At 38.1% G+C, this 16181-nt stretch overlaps 1 protein-coding gene across 1 annotated transcript in view; it reads right to left on the bottom strand.

Moving 5' to 3' along the window:
- LOC114313382 (RGS1-HXK1-interacting protein 1) overlaps positions 1-16181 on the bottom strand; it is a 41927-nt gene that overhangs the window by 16913 nt on the left and 8833 nt on the right. Inside the window, exons 2-3 of the mRNA XM_082911158.1 lie at positions 13776-13842; positions 13245-13322 (exon numbers count right to left, since the gene is read on the bottom strand). Of these exons, the coding sequence (XP_082767284.1) occupies positions 13245-13322; positions 13776-13842 (145 nt within the window). The remainder of the gene's footprint in view (positions 1-13244; positions 13323-13775; positions 13843-16181) is intronic.

Below are 16181 nucleotides of genomic sequence, written 5' to 3'. Positions count from 1 at the left end.
CCAATGAGGCAATGCAACCAGCTCAGATGATTCCTTTGAAACTGACTGATGCCCATTGCGCAAGTGTGGTACCCAGAATAAAGGAGTAGTAGTATGTCATAAGCTTAGGTGTAAGGCTGGATGTGATGTCTTATGCTTGTACTTAAAAAAGCAACAGAATGTTTGTACTTGAAATAAGATATTGTGTTTGCTTATAATAATTAGAGGGCCTATATAAGAAGTTCTGGGGCTAGAGGAGAAGACATTTCTCCCTATAACTTGTATACATGTATTCCATGTGTTCTAACTACAAGACTCCTCAAAAATATGCTCATAAAAACTCACAATGCCCCCTCTAACCTCCTATGAAGAGAAATTGTTATTTCTGATAGAAAATTTTCCTATTAAGTTTCCCCTCAGTATTAGCCATGCGAAAAGTTTTCTCGTCCCCCTCTTTAAGCCACAGTTGTCTCAATCTCTATGTGACAACTCAGGTCTAACCCGACCGACCCTTAAACATTGAATAATTAGAGGTCATTAATCATTCAGGAACTTAGAACGTTGCTTAATTAATTGAATTGAAAGATTTGATATTGTGAATTTACGTTGCACACTAGTGAAAAACAGGGGGAAAGTTTGCATTTTCTGGGAGTGTGACCGATTGCACTTCCTTGGGCAATCAATCGCTTTGCAAAGATAAATTGTTGGGTTTTGAACAGTGCATATCAATCAAAAGGCAATCGATCGCAAATCTATTGCTTCAATTTGAAATTTTGAGCAGAATGTACCGATCAATAAGGGATTGCTCCCATCTGAGTGTGATTGATCACTCAGTCATTGTGATTGATCGCCAGTCCAAAAATTTGTTTAGTGTGTTTTTCTCTTTTTTTTTTTCTTTTTTTCTTTTTTTCCTTTCCTTCTCCGATTCTATCCTTCCTCTATTTACATTTTCTCTCTCTAAAAATACATTCAAGCCAACCTGCCCTCTAGCTGTAAAAGCTTTTTGGCCTATCGAAATCACAAGTTTGAACCAGCCATGACAGTCCTATTCCAGCCCTCAATAGTTCTTAACCCCAATCTACCTTCATCCTTCGGCCTACATTGGACCAGCGATTTGATCTACTTCAAGGTGGAGTTTGGCAAAAACTCAAATACAACGGTTGTAGAGCATACTAAGGGCTACATTCTCTTCGGGGTATATTTTCATTTGGACCACTTCGAGATCCTAGCGTTTTCTTCTCTTCATTGAGGTAGGAATTTTCTTGCTTTTGTTTAAATATGTATGGTATAATCTTTATGAAAGATTTGCATGTCTTGCATGAAGAGTTGAGTTTTGTTCAAATCTTTTTCTTGATATATCCTCTTAGAACTATGATTTGAACTATTAATACCTTGTTTACTTTTATTGGATGTGAAAAGCCCTAATTCTTGGAGAAGCCCTAAATTACATGAATTTCTACAAATTTGAGGAAATTGGAAATAAAACCTTTAAATGAGAAATTGGGGATGAATATTCTGAGTTGAACCTATTTTGGGAATTTGAAAATTGAAACATAAGAATGTAACTATGTTTATGAAAGCTTTGAGGCAATTCCTTATATTGTGAAATGTTGAGCTTGATAGAGATTTTTTGTGCACATGTTGGCAATCAGTGGAGGATTGCATGGTTGTGAACTTGAACTATTGTTAAACCATATTATTATGATTGGTATGAGTAATGAATCCAAGTAGTATATTTTGGTGAATTAAGCTGGCGAAAGTATCCATAATGAAAGACCGGAAACCTACGCAGAAGTACGTACCGCTTTCCTTCCGACCTATGAAGCACGGACACGGACACGCGACACGACACGGACACGACACGGACACGTAAAAACGTAAATTTTTAAAAAATAGGGGACATGATACGCTAGGGACACGTTCAATATATATAATTTTTTTTATATATTATATGTAAAATTAAAAAATATATACTATTTTTATTTATTTTTATTTATTTATTATATGTAAAATTAAAAAATATATACTATTTTTATTTATTTATTTTATTTATTATATGTAAAATTAAAAAATAAATATATTATTTGTATTTATTTACAAAAGAAAGGCATAAAAAAGAAAAAAGAAAAAAGAATAAAGAGGGAGAGCCAGACACGGCAATAAGGAAGAGGGAAGAGAGTGAGAAACAAAAAAACAGGGAGAGACAGAGAGCGAGAGCGAGAGCGAGAGGCAACGGTGAGAACACAGAGCGAGAGGCGACGGCGAGCGAGAGGCGACGGCGACGATCAGAGAGCGAGAGGCGAGACCAGAGAGAGATGGACAGAGAGAGAGGAGACGAAGACGATGAGAGACGAACACAGAGAGAGGAGACGAACAGCGACGCGAAAGAAATACCTCGATCAGAGACGAAGAGGACTCGATCTAGCCTCGATCTAGGCTACAACAGGTTCTTCCTCTCTCACTCTTTCTCTTTCTGTCTCTCTCTATCTTCAATAGGTTAGGTCTGGTTAGGGTTTCTTTCTGTTTGCGTGTCCGACAGAGTGTCCTCTTGCAAAAATTCAAAAAAAAAAGGGGACACGTTAGGTCGAGTGTCGGACACGTGTCTACCGCGTGTCCGACGCGTGTCCGTGTCCGACACGTGTCCGACACCCATACGCTGCCTCCAGAGACGTGTCCGTGCTTCATAGCTTCCGACTAATAACCGATAAAGTGGGAGTATTATTGGTGGTTCATGTATTTTAGAACCACTGACAGATATTGACCTAGGGATTCATTGTTGTGGCGTCTCAATTTGAACTTGATTACAAAAATTATTTTGATTATTTATTATGGTATTGTGAAGTTGAAAATGACAAGGTTTTAAAAATTTACATGTTATATCACATTGCATCATGATTATAGCCCATTTCTCTACTGGACTTTGGTTCAGCCCTTCATGGTTAATATTTTTTTCCGCCACCCTAATGATGAGGCTAGCGGATTACTAAACATGAATGTCTTTTTTGTTTGTTTTGTGTAGGGCCTAGGGCCATATGTGTATTCTTGTAAGGGTAAATTACACTGACACCCCCTGAGGTTTATATTTATTACAGTTTCCCCCTCACATTTGGAAAATTACACTGAGCCCCCTTGTCAGTGTAATTATTTGACGGTGTTAACTTTTAAGTTAAAATGACATATTTACCCTTAACCTTTAGATATGCTTTAAAGGGTAAATTACATTGACACCCCTTAAGGTTTCAATTTAATACGGATCCCCCCCTCGACATTTAAAAAAAAAACTAATTTAATAAAAATAAATATGAAGAGAAATATTTAATTTGTAAAAAATTATTTCTAACCACTCGAAAGATAAAAATTATATAAAAATGATAATTATTTTTTATTTTTTATTTTTTATTTCTTAACCAAATTAATTTTTAATTTTTTTTTAAAAAAATTCTAAAAATCAAACCATACATAGCTTAAGATTTTTTTGATAAGTCATTTCTTACGTTGGTAACTTATTTAATTATTTGTTAATTTTACGACATTTTTACCGTCTTATGCCTGTTTGGTAACCATTTCGTTTTCAGTTTTCAATTTATATTTACAAAAATTTAAAAAACTGTGATAAAAACTTGCTTGATAATTTTTTTTGGTTTTTAAATGGTTGTCTCAATTTATAAATTTGAGGAAAAAACATAAATTCAAAAAATGAGTTTACATTGGTTTTTAAAAAGAAATTTAAAAATTTGACTAACAAAATTTTTTTTCAATTAATTTTTTTCCCAATTAATTTTTTTTTTCAATGAATTTTTTTTTCAACTAATACTAACCGAGGGAGCAATTGGTAATGCTACTTTAAACCTTGGGGAGGGGATTGTAATTCTAAAATGTGAGGGGTGTCAATGTAATTTACCTAGTGAGGGCAAAATTGGTATTTAAAAAAATTAAATTGCTGACATGAGCAAAATCTGTTAGTTGACTTAACAGTCAACTAACTGAGGGAGCAATCTGTAATAAAATTTTAAACCACAGGGAGGGGATGCAATTTCCAAAAGGTGAGAGGGAGAACTGTAATAAATATAAATCTCAGGAGGCATCAATGTAATTTACCCTTCTTATAATTAGCCAAGCACTCATATTTGATAGAGGGAATGCCCTCTTTTACTTGTGTAAGACATAAGGCAAGATGATGTTGCTTTATTTTGATGATAGAAATACACACACATGCCATATATTCATGCCATTGAGAATGATGAATATAGGTTAAATGTGTCTTTGTAAAGTCATGTTTTGTATGGAATACATGAAAATTTTGAAGAGCGAGTTATTTATTCCATCAATATTGATCTTGTACCTTATCTGTCTTCGAACCCGTGACATTGTTAAATTGCTGTTATTGTTATCCTCAATCTAGGTTCTTCACTCTTTTCCACCTGGATCTGAGTTTTATTATTTCGGGTCATCACATTTCGCCTCCAACTAACCTCTTCCGTTTTAGCTATCCTTCTAATTCTTCCTTCACAGTAGATTTAGTAGCAAAATCCTCCACCTGTTAACCCTTCTTTTTCATCCAAGTCATGAATCTTTGATAACACTTGCACTTCCAGACTCCTAAATTACTAAACACCTACACATTCCAAATCTTTGAGCATATTTGGTACGATGAAATGGAATGAAGTGGGAATGAAATAAGAGTGAGAATGGAATACAAAGTTGAATGGAATGGAATGTCCATTCCCATTCCATTGTTTGGTTGCCAACATGGATTCACATAGGAATAGAATGATAATTCTCATTCTCATATTTGGTTATACCTATTAAACTAATAGAATGAAATAAGTTTTTATTTATTTATTTTTTTTTTATTTTGTTAAAAATTCATATAGATCATAATAATGTTGATAGTTGTAGAAGTGATGGTGTAAGTCATGGTAGTGGTGGTGGCAATGGTGGCGGTGAGAGCAATGGTAGTAGGATGGTGGTGGCGGTGGTAGGTCGTGGTGGCGGTGGTGGGTAACGGTAGTAGAGTGGTGGTTTTCTTGATGGTGGTGGTGGTGGTTTGATTTTGTGAAAGTGATGGTAGTAGTGGTAAGGTATTGGTGTGGTGGTGACAGCAGTGGTGATAATGGTGGCAATAGGTGGTGGTCATGGCATTGGCGATGGTAGTGGCGGCGTGGTGGAAAGAGGTTGTACCAAAAGGGAATGGTGGTGGTAGCTAATTGATAATCTTTTATGGTAATTTTATGATAGAATGAAATGGAATGACTATTCCTTAGGTTGAAGGAAGGAATAGGCACTCCAACATTTTGTTGGAAACTGTAGCAAACAAGGGAAAGGGAATGTAAAGCTAGAATGGGCATTCCATTCCAGCCCATTCCATCATACCAAACGTGCTCTTAAAGTTGTTCTTTAGCAATTCAACTTTTTTTTAGAACCCAACTAGAGAATCCATCTATTGAATAGCCATCCCATAAACCCGAAACTGTCCCTGAAGTCATCTAGCTCAAGCCACATATTCTCAAATCTGAAAAGACTTCACCCCCACCTAATACATGCACAATCAAGCAAGATCAACCAATGATCTTAAACAGTTCTAGGAAGAACTGATTGCACAACCTAGGAGAAATGCTCCTCCCAATATGGAGAAACCAGAACTGTCAATCTGAAACATGGTTGGTTCCTCCTGACTACCAAATCACATAAAGGTATCCCCATAAGAGGTATCATCAATAAAATTAAAAAACTCCCTCATCAATCTGACCTACTAGGCACAGCCCAACATTTCAGAAGGATATTGCACCATATTAAAATCACCGCCCGCACACCATGGGTCCTCCAATCTAAAAATTGAGTCAGAAAGCTACAACCACATCTCCTTCCCACCAGCCACTTGGCCATATAACCCCGTAAAGCAACCCTTCTCACAATCAAACTTCTCCACCAATATTTGGTCGCCCCAAAACAAACAAAATACTTCCTGCATCCCCACCACCCCCAAAGATTGCCAATCCACAAACCTGCAACCCCAAAGGCTCCTAATCTCTATTATTTAGAATATCACAATTCGATACAAACAGGTTGCATGAATTACAAATAGCTAAGAATCGTAAAAGAATTGGTGAATTACAAAACTAAATTATTGAATCGTGAATCAATACATTCACTTTTGATTTGTTGAATTCGATTTTTGGACTTTTTGTTTGCCAGAAAGGGGTCTTTAGGGTCATTGTATTCCATCATGTGCATTTTTCTCTCCATATTTACTTTCAAAGACTCAAAACATTGAAAAAGTAAGTTTTTTTTCTGTGTCTACAACATTGAATATTTTACTATCACCCCCCCCCCTTCTCTGAGGTGAGCTTTTTTATTACTTTTATTGTAAAAACTGTCATTGAGTTATTTGTTGTGTAGAAATTGAGAGTTCGAATTTGTTAGCTTCCTTTATTAAGAATCGTTGATAAAAATAAAAAATAAAAATCTAATAGGGGAAAGGTAAGGTGTCGATCGTACATAGGACCATTGTACCTTATGTAACTTTGTTAGAATTTACCATCACCTACCACCACTACCACCTCACCTACTCCACTAAACCTAACCCACTCCACTAAACCTAACCCACTACACCACTACCACCATCCACTACACCTACAACTATATAAGGAACCATTTGTAATAGACAGAAAATAAACAATTAGATATCAATCAATAATACATCAATTTTAACATGGTATCAGAGCAAGGTTAAGAATCTAGTATTTTTCGCTTCACCGGCGGGCGGCAACCTCGCCTTGGCCGCCCGTCGGACCTCAACCTAGTCCGCTAGAATTTTCTACACGTACCTTCACTCTCCTGAAACCACCGCCGTCTACAGCAGCGAAGCTCTCAACAATGGCTGCTCCGAGAGTCTCGATCGTCTTCGCAGCTCTAATCCTCTCGTTGCTGATGTATTTGGCCGAGTCAAGAAGCGACTCAAACCCGGTGTACATGCCGTGCGCGGACACCACGATCCAGAAGTCCGACGGGTTCAGCTTCGGGATCGCGTTCTCGGATAGGGGTAACTTCTTCGTCAACACATCGGTCTGCTTCGCTGCAGTGGGCTGCTCGCCGGAGTTGTTGAACGTTGTCCATGGTGGTTACGAGCATTATGTGGTGGTTCTGCAACATTTGAGTTTTGGGTGGTTATGAAAGATGTTATCTGCGGTGGGCTTTGTTTCATGGGTGGTTGTGCAATACCGTGTAGGTATGTGTACAACTGGTTTTGTTGTATGGTATTGAACTTTCCAGCCGAAAGTTGTTCAAAAGATTGTTTTGTGTCTTCTGCAAAGATGTCTAGTCCATGGGAATTTGTTCTCAACGTGGGGCAGATCAATATGGTGGCTGTTTTTCTAAATTGGTGGACTGAATTTCAGTTTTGTCTGCCATACAATACACACACAGCTGTATGATTCTTTTCTTTATTCTCCACCCACACAGCCCAACACTCTCTCTCCTCACTTTGCATCCACCGCCCAAACTTTTTTTTTTATAAAACTTATTGGTGCACTCCTTGTTCCCCACTTTCGTTATTGTATATATATATTTTTTAATATATTTTTCGTTATTCAAATATATTTTTATTATTTCTTTCTTTATTTTTCTTTCACATTATTTTTAATCTTTTTCCAATTCCATTCATACCCATATAGCTTTGCACACCAAACCATCTTTTATTCTTTTCACCGATCAACCCCGATCACAATTTTACATCATAAAAAAAAAACAAAAAAAACAAAAAAAACAAAAAAAAAAACAAAAAATCACAACAACAACAGCTTTGTTTTCTTTTCTGCAGACGGCCACCCACCGACCTACTCTGCCGCCGGTCTTTTCTTCTTGCCTCCGTCCTGGGCGGCCCTTGCCGGTGTTGCTTCCGTGTTTCCCACTCCACTGGGCACGATCACTACTCCCTGCTCCTCCACTGCAGCATACGGCAAACCTCCGAATCGGAACATCACGGTGGCCTTCCGCTTCAGCTCCTTGTTTTCTGCCTTTAGCACACTCATCTCTGCTCGCGCATCCTTATACATGCGTTGGAGCAGAGCCAGTTGGGCGTTTAACTGCTGCACCTCATTTGTCCTACTCTGCAGCCGGTGCGACAAATTTGTGACCGCAGTCATGGTTTCCACGCATGACTTCAGAGTATACTGATTGGCCTCAATATCAGTTTGCACAGCCATTTTTTGCTCCACCGACCGCATCGGAAAGTTCAACGGAGCAAACTCCGGGGCGCTTGGTTGAGGTTCCAGTGCCACCGCACCAGTTCTCTCTCTTGTTGACTCGTTGAGGTCGGGAAAAAGGGTGAGCAGTCCACGGGAAGACGAGGACGAGGCCATTTTCTGGGCAACAAAGTGTTACAGAGTGTTACAAAGTATCTTTCTCAGCAAAACGAAGAATTTTTCAGAGATTTCTCTCAGTTTTTTTGTCTCAGCTTCTGCCTCAGCTTCAGCCTTCGTCTTGGTTAAATAGCCAAGGCAGCCACGCGTATCGCGCGCCACTTGACGCCAGACGACAAACGGGCACGCCAACCAAGACATTCACGTGCCTCGCCATCATGTCCGGCACACCTTTTGATGGCACGCCTTTTTATGGATTGGGCACGCCTTTTGATGGCACGCCTTTTGAAAAATTGGGCGCACCTTTTGAGGGTGCGACTTTTTAATGGGTCCGACAAGACTCTGTAAACTGTCCCGACATTGATTCCGGTTAGCTCCTTTATGGGTCCGACAAGACTCTGTAAACTGTCCCGACATAGATTCCGGTTAGTTTCTACAAGGGTTCGACAAGACTCTGTAAACTGTCCCGACATTGATTCCGGTTAGCTTTTACATGGGTCCGACAAGACTCAGTAAACTGTCCCGACATTGATTCCGGTTAGCTCCTTCAAGGGTCCGACAAGACTCTGTAAACTGTCCCGACATTAATTCCGGTTAGTTTCTACAAGGGTCCAGCAAGACTCCGTAAACTGTCACCACAACTGTCACAACATTGTCTGCTACAACGGTCCGACATGACCCCATAAACTGTCTTCTACAACGGTCCGACATGACCCCATAAACTGTCTTCTACATCGGTCTGACACCACCATACAGTGTCCTCTACCACGTTATGACACCCCCATACAGTGTCCTCTACAACGTTATGACACCACCATTCAGTGTCTTCACCAATGGTCTGACACGACCATACAGTGTCTCCTATCCTTTTTTATTTTTCTGTATTTTCTTGTTTTGTTCCTCTCTTCAAACTCAAGTTGGTTAGTTTCTATCCTCCTTGAGTTTGCGGGGGGCTGTTAGAATTTACCATCACCTACCACCACTACCACCTCACCTACTCCACTAAACCTAACCCACTCCACTAAACCTAACCCACTACACCACTACCACCATCCACTACACCTACAACTATATAAGGAACCATTTGTAATAGACAGAAAATAAACAATTAGATATCAATCAATAATACATCAATTTTAACTAATGAATCTTGAATTCTTTCCTTCTAATTCGTATATATACATGAATGACATGGATTGCCATAAAACATAGCATAATCGAATATACAATCATCATTCAAACATAGCATAATCGACTATAACACACCCTATTAGATACATTTTTCCTACGTAGCTCCACCCCCAACAACCACAAGACCACCCCTCTCAGGAGGCAAAAGAGATACCAGTTTCCTGCGTAGCTCCACCCTCAACAACCACAAGCCCACCCCTTTTAGGAGGCAAAAGAGCAATATGGTGGCCAAATAGGTACAACATACCCTCCGAAGTCGATTATCCCATACTCTTGACCCCTTCTGAGTTCTAATAAGTATATTAGTTGCCCCTACCCCCCACTAAACCAGGTCATAGATCAGATCATATGACAATTCAACAGCACCTACAATGTCAACATAACTACAAACAATCGCCATAGAACCCTCGCCACCAATGTCCAAAAAACACAGGCCATCATGAGCAACCACCCCACAATCCTCATGAAAGCCCTCCCTAAAACCTAGAGGAGACGAGTAACAAGCCTCCTTAGATTTTGAGGTCGATGCACCACCTTCAATTGAAAGAAGTCATGATTGAACCCATACCCAAGAAAGGCACCATTGTAGAAAAAATGGATGCCAATGAAGGCAAATAGGATTGCTGCCAACTTCAAGAAATACTTGAAGCACTTCAACCCATCACCCCTCTATTCTTTAAGCATGAATTGTTCCAATGAAGCACCACATTACCAACAACCCTTTTGTCCTTGTCCATTCCAGCTCTCAAAGAATATTGAATCCCCTACAAGCTCATAGTCCAAATCATTTCCAAAAAGAGAGAGAGCTCCACTTGTCTCAGTAAACAGTGTTGGGCTCTGCGCAAAACCCAAGTTAGCCTTCAGCCTAAATAAAAAACTCCTTGAACTGGCTTTTCCCCCACCCACACCTTCAGTACTACTAGGGCCCTACATTAAACTCAAAGTCCTTCAAGATGGGCCTAGTATCAAAGCCTGGTGTTCCAATCAAGTGGGATTGGCTACAAGAATTCTTTTCTACAATTTTGCTCTGTCAAGGATATATGGTCAATGAAATCAAACAAATTCATATCTTTTCGTACTACCGCCTCCCATGTTAGTTTTAGGTCTTTTCCTACTAACATTTCCATTTATGGTAATCATATTGTACAAGACCAAACCATCTTAGCATGTTCTCTCTCAATTTATCTTTAATTGCCACAACTCAAATCATTTGACCAATATAATCATTCTAATTTTGTCTTTGTTAGTTTTACCACACATCCAAGTATCCTTACATCAATCTCAACTACACTAGTTTTACAAGTATGTCATTTCTCAGACACTAACATCCTATCCTACAAAGTATCATTGTCCTTGTAAATATATATTATAAATAAATAAATTTTGTTGGTATTCATTGATCACCTCCAACGCCCTAATCAATTGCAAATCACCTCCAAAGTACCATATATACTATGTTCTTGGTCCCAACTCCTACCATAATGGTAGAACATATCTACATCCAACCCCATCCAACCCCTTTTTTTTTTATCAGTCCCCACCCAACCCTTACAACAGCTGGAACCCTTCACCTGTCTCCTCTAACCCTGATATGAGCCAACCTGTAGTGTCCCTATCAAGTAATATCGTCATCTACCATCAAGAAACCTACCCAAAACTCTCCAATAGATTTGAATACTTCATTATCCCACAAATGAGCCAGAATAGACATCATCCTATAACCCAAAAGCAATCAGCCTAGCAACTGACCTATAACAGCTACCCACTGGCATTCTCTTTCCAAAGCTCCATTCTCCTTCCAAGATTCATTGGTCCAACCTCTTCGAAGGGAACACAAATAAGTGAAAGGCTCCACTCCACTCCAATCCAATCCAAAACCTCTCACTCCTATCAACCCTTTCCAAAGCTTTGAAACTCAACTACTCAAAGATTCAGCCTTTGGCACCGAGCCTTCAATTTTCCACAACCTACTTACATGGCATCTATCCAAATCATTTGCTAAAGAGAAGGCCACCTCTGCATAGCAATCACTCTGCTTCCTCTACGACTTCACTTTTATCACCTTGTACGGCCATTGACGACCTTTTGCTACTTGAAGAAACACCATGGTTGACTTTTCTTCTGTCGTTCTCCTCCTATGCTAAAATCCATCAAGACCTTTGGGAAACCTAGTGATCCATCCCATAAATCAAACTCAAGTACGAACAACACATCAACTTTACACAAACTACGAGCCCTAACCTACAAGAGTTCCCATCTTCATTTTTCAAACTAAAACACTCTAGCTTCCTAGATCCACCTTGCAGACTTCCGAGAAAACCCTTACCCTGTAAAAAGCTTTAGGACATCCGCCATTATATGAAAAGCCAAGGAACCTCAAAACCTAGAAAGGTTAGGGATCTCTGAAAGCCACAACTACGTCCATGTTCCACAACCAAAACTTATGTCTGGTCATCTGGTCATTAGGAGCCTCACAATCATCAAAAGTCTCGTTCACGAGCTGAAGAATCATCCTCTTCAGCATTCATAAATAACATTGGATTACTACTTAACATCACATAGTAGATACATTTTAAAATAGGAAAAACTTACATTTTTTATCATTAATCAAAAAAAGGGCACCAAAGGAATGTCTTTTGTATACAAAAAGGAAAGGGAACAACTCCCAAAATCTCAAAGCCAAAAACCCCAGACTTGTAATACTTGACTCAATTTTGAGGACCACCAATAGAGAATGGCCTTTTTTTGGTTCTTAGCAATCTGTCATCAGTCATTCTTCTCATTTCTAAGTTGAAGCAACAAGCTCCCCCTCGAACTTAAAAGCCAAAATTTCTCTATTGTGACTTGCACTAATGCAATCCTTTATGCAATTGCCTTCTATAAATGGAATCAAAACACATGGTTCAATTTTGAGGACTAGCAATGGAGAATGGGCTTTTTTTTTCTGATTGCCAACAAAAGAATGAGAATATTATTAATAAATAAATAAAGAGTACAAGAAACCAAAGAACAAGAAGTCCTCCAAGAAGAAAAATAAAAAATAAAAAGCAAACAAAGCCTCTAGCCTACACATCATACAATAGCCTCTAAACAAACAAAAGTCAACATGGCCTTTTTTGGTTCCTAGGAGGAATTCATCCACTTTTCATCTCTAAGTTAAGTTGAAGCCACAAGCTCCGGCTTGAACTAAAAGCTAAAATTTCTATTGTGCCTCTTGCACTAATGCAATTGCCTTCTATAAATGTGATAAAAACTCCCTTTCATTCTCTTCTTGAACATTTTCTTTGTTTTCATCCAAAAGAAAGAAGAGAAGTTGTGCAGACATACACATCAACTCAACCCAATAAAACCTTGATCAGTATTAGTTGGCATTGGCTATATGGATCTACAAATTGTTTTATATCTTCATTGCCCCATATTGAGATTAGAAACACATTATTGGATTTATTGCAAAATGCCATACAATGAAACACGTAGGTGTAAAACATTTGAGGGAAAAATTCAAAATCAGCTACCATCATTTGGCTGAATTTTTCTCTTTGTTTTCGAATAACAAAAGGTGTTTCATCCTCCCACTATTGGTAGAAGTTTGAATTTCATGAGATGGGAGCTTTAATTAATTGTTCTCTGACAAGTATTAGATGCATAATTAAATTAAGAGGTCAATGGGTAAAAATAGAAAATAAAAAAAAATGCATCAGATCTAATCCATACCTTGCATAAGAAGAAGGCTAGCTATAAGAGCAACTCCCCCTGCCACAAATGGATGTTCTCTTGCATCGATCAATTCATCTATAAAAAGAGATAGAACAGTGTAAAAACAAACTAAAAAAGACCAAACCCAATAATCAAAACTAACTCATTTGCCAAAAAAATTTGGCCAAGACATTAATTATTCCAAACTAATGATCCTTTAAGCATATCCTTGATGCATTGTCCACATTTCAAACCAACCACAAGACACTAGTAAATAAATATTGAAGTGATAAACTCCTGAGGTATGTCTGTATTTTGAGCCTTTAGCATATAGGAAGAATGAAAAGATTAACAATCCAATGAAATACCGAGAGGAAAATGAATTCTCACAGATGAACCCCAAAACCAGCAGTGGACTATATGGCAAAGTTATTTATTATCAAGCCATCCTTAAAAACTTCATCAACCACGTCTTTGAAAGAGAAGAAAAAACACATTGTGTGAGTCCATGGGGGTGCTTATTGCTCATTACAAGTTATAGCGAGTTACCTTTGACCTTGTTGAAGAAAACATCTTCAAAAGATTTGTAACGGGATTTAATTTGTGGAATGAAATCCTGCAAGACAACTTTAGAACAGGTTTGAGAAGCTTGAAGGACAAAAGGGAAAATGCAAAATGAGCAAGATAGAAAAAGAAAGTGAAATACTTGACCACTCTTCTACAGATTATAAGATATTAACAATCCAAAAAGAAGAACAAGTACTGCACCATAATGAACAAAAGCAACACCACTGTCACTTAAAATTTTAATCTATTTTCATAAACTTCTCAAAACTGAACTACATATTAGCAAATATGACATGGAAAAAGATTGCTCATCATCTAAAACAAGATAGCATCCAAAGAAAATCTCAAGGATCAAGATCCCACATCATTCAAAAACTTGTGAGGACTATAGTATTCATGTCAAATAAACCACACTGTTTGTCATAGCCAACTTTATGAACAACATGGGGAATAATGGTAAATTCATTACAAAAGTCAGTTGTCAGAGCTATAAATTTTTTTCATTCGCTTGATATGGCTACATAACCAGTACTTCAATGTATAACCATTGCCATGGCATCAAGAGCATCCACATCATCAACCATAATGTGGGAAATGTGGACCTTCAACACGAGGACATTTGTGCCTCCACCACTTGTTCCCTCTATAATTAAGCTGATTTGGTCTGACGTTATAGACCAAAGCACTAGATGCCTAAGCCTCAAAAGCAGAGACAAGAGGTCACAAGACACTTCAAAACAGCTGTTACAAAAATAGATTATTGGCTTGTAACAGCTGTTACAACACACTGATAACTCATCCATATATGATCTAGTATACAAAGGATTAGAGGATGCCTGGCAGATGGGTAGCAAGTGAGCACTTGATATAGGATTACAATAGCCTAATATATTGATATGTAACAATAAGAAACATTTGGATATCAATAGTTATGGTGTTATGTAACAGCATCACCTATCTTTACAGCCATGGTAAATAGTACTCTTAAGAGGATCACCTATCTTTACAGCATCACCTATCATTAGTTATGGTGTTATGTAACAGCATCACCTATCTTCACCACATATGTGCATCACATACAGAAGTGAAGTACTCCTGCTAATTTTTCAATCGAAACTCACCATTGCTTAGTTTGGCTACATATAAATATTACTGTAATGTAATGTAGACAAGTGCAAAAGATTACTCTCTTACTAGCTCGGAAAATAAACTTAAAGCAAGAAACCAAAAATGACTCAGTGCCCTTGATTATCTACCAAAATAGGTAATGTAGAGTTCATAAAATTAGGATTTTAAGAGTGGGTCAAATAAGAGTGAAAAATATTATTTTCTTGTAAGAAAAATAGACCGCTTAATAGGAAAATCTTTGTAAAAGAGGCACACAAAAAAGGAAGAAAAAAAACGTTTGCATGCACCTGATGCTAAGTCACTTCTTTTTTTTTTTATGACCGGGTGTCCGAGCCAGCTTACGCGCATCTCGGGCAAAGCCTGGGGGAGTGGCCTCTAAGCCTTGTTTGGGTTAAACTATGTAAGTGCACTTTTTTGCATAAGTGCACTTATTTGGGTCACATCAACCAATATCTCCTCTCTACTTTTCTACACATCTTTTCCTAAAAGTCAAAAAATATACTTATTTAGAACATCCCAAACAAGTCACACTTTTTGACCACTATCAAGGGAATAAATTGGTCAAACATTCACTTTGGATCCCTTAGGTTGTGGGCACCCACACTTCCTATAATATACCTTAACTCAAGAAGGCTTATCTTTAAGATGTTTAACTACAATTATTCCTACACCATTATATATTTGTCATTTCCACTACAGTAAATAAAAGTTTATATCCAGTATTTTCTATTTCTTTTGCTGTCGCACCTACGCATTTAGCTTCTTATAAGCTTACTATACGAACTTTCTTCTAATCACAATATCTACAAATTCATGGTTTTACCTTCTTTTTTTCTTTTTCTTTTTTGATAAATAAATTTATTGCCAAAAGCATCAAGAAGATGCTAAAAAACAAAACTAACACCCCATGAAAAAGGGAGGAAAACACCTAACCAATCAAATCATCTACAAAGTCCAAATAAGTAGACAAATCTAGATCTACCCTTCCCGATATCCAACTATGTGGAACACCAAAGAACCGATTCTCTAACAAAGGTAACGTCTGAGCAACCCCCTCAAATGTGTGTCGATTCCGCTCTAACCAAAGCAACCACATTAAACATAATGGGGCCAAAGCCCAAGCCTTCTTTTGCCTCTTTCCAACCCGACCCCATCCTTAACTACGGAGAACCTCCAACACCCCTTTCTGTTGAACCCACACCACTCCAAAAGTAGAAAAAATAAGCGCCCACAACCGAGAAGTCACGAAACAATGAATGA

Source organism: Camellia sinensis, unplaced genomic scaffold (genome assembly GCF_055761805.1).
Source record: "Camellia sinensis isolate YWXY unplaced genomic scaffold, ASM5576180v1 Unanchor1, whole genome shotgun sequence".
NCBI classification, from domain to species: domain Eukaryota; kingdom Viridiplantae; phylum Streptophyta; class Magnoliopsida; order Ericales; family Theaceae; genus Camellia; species Camellia sinensis.
This window is presented reverse-complemented; position numbering and strand designations above follow the sequence as displayed.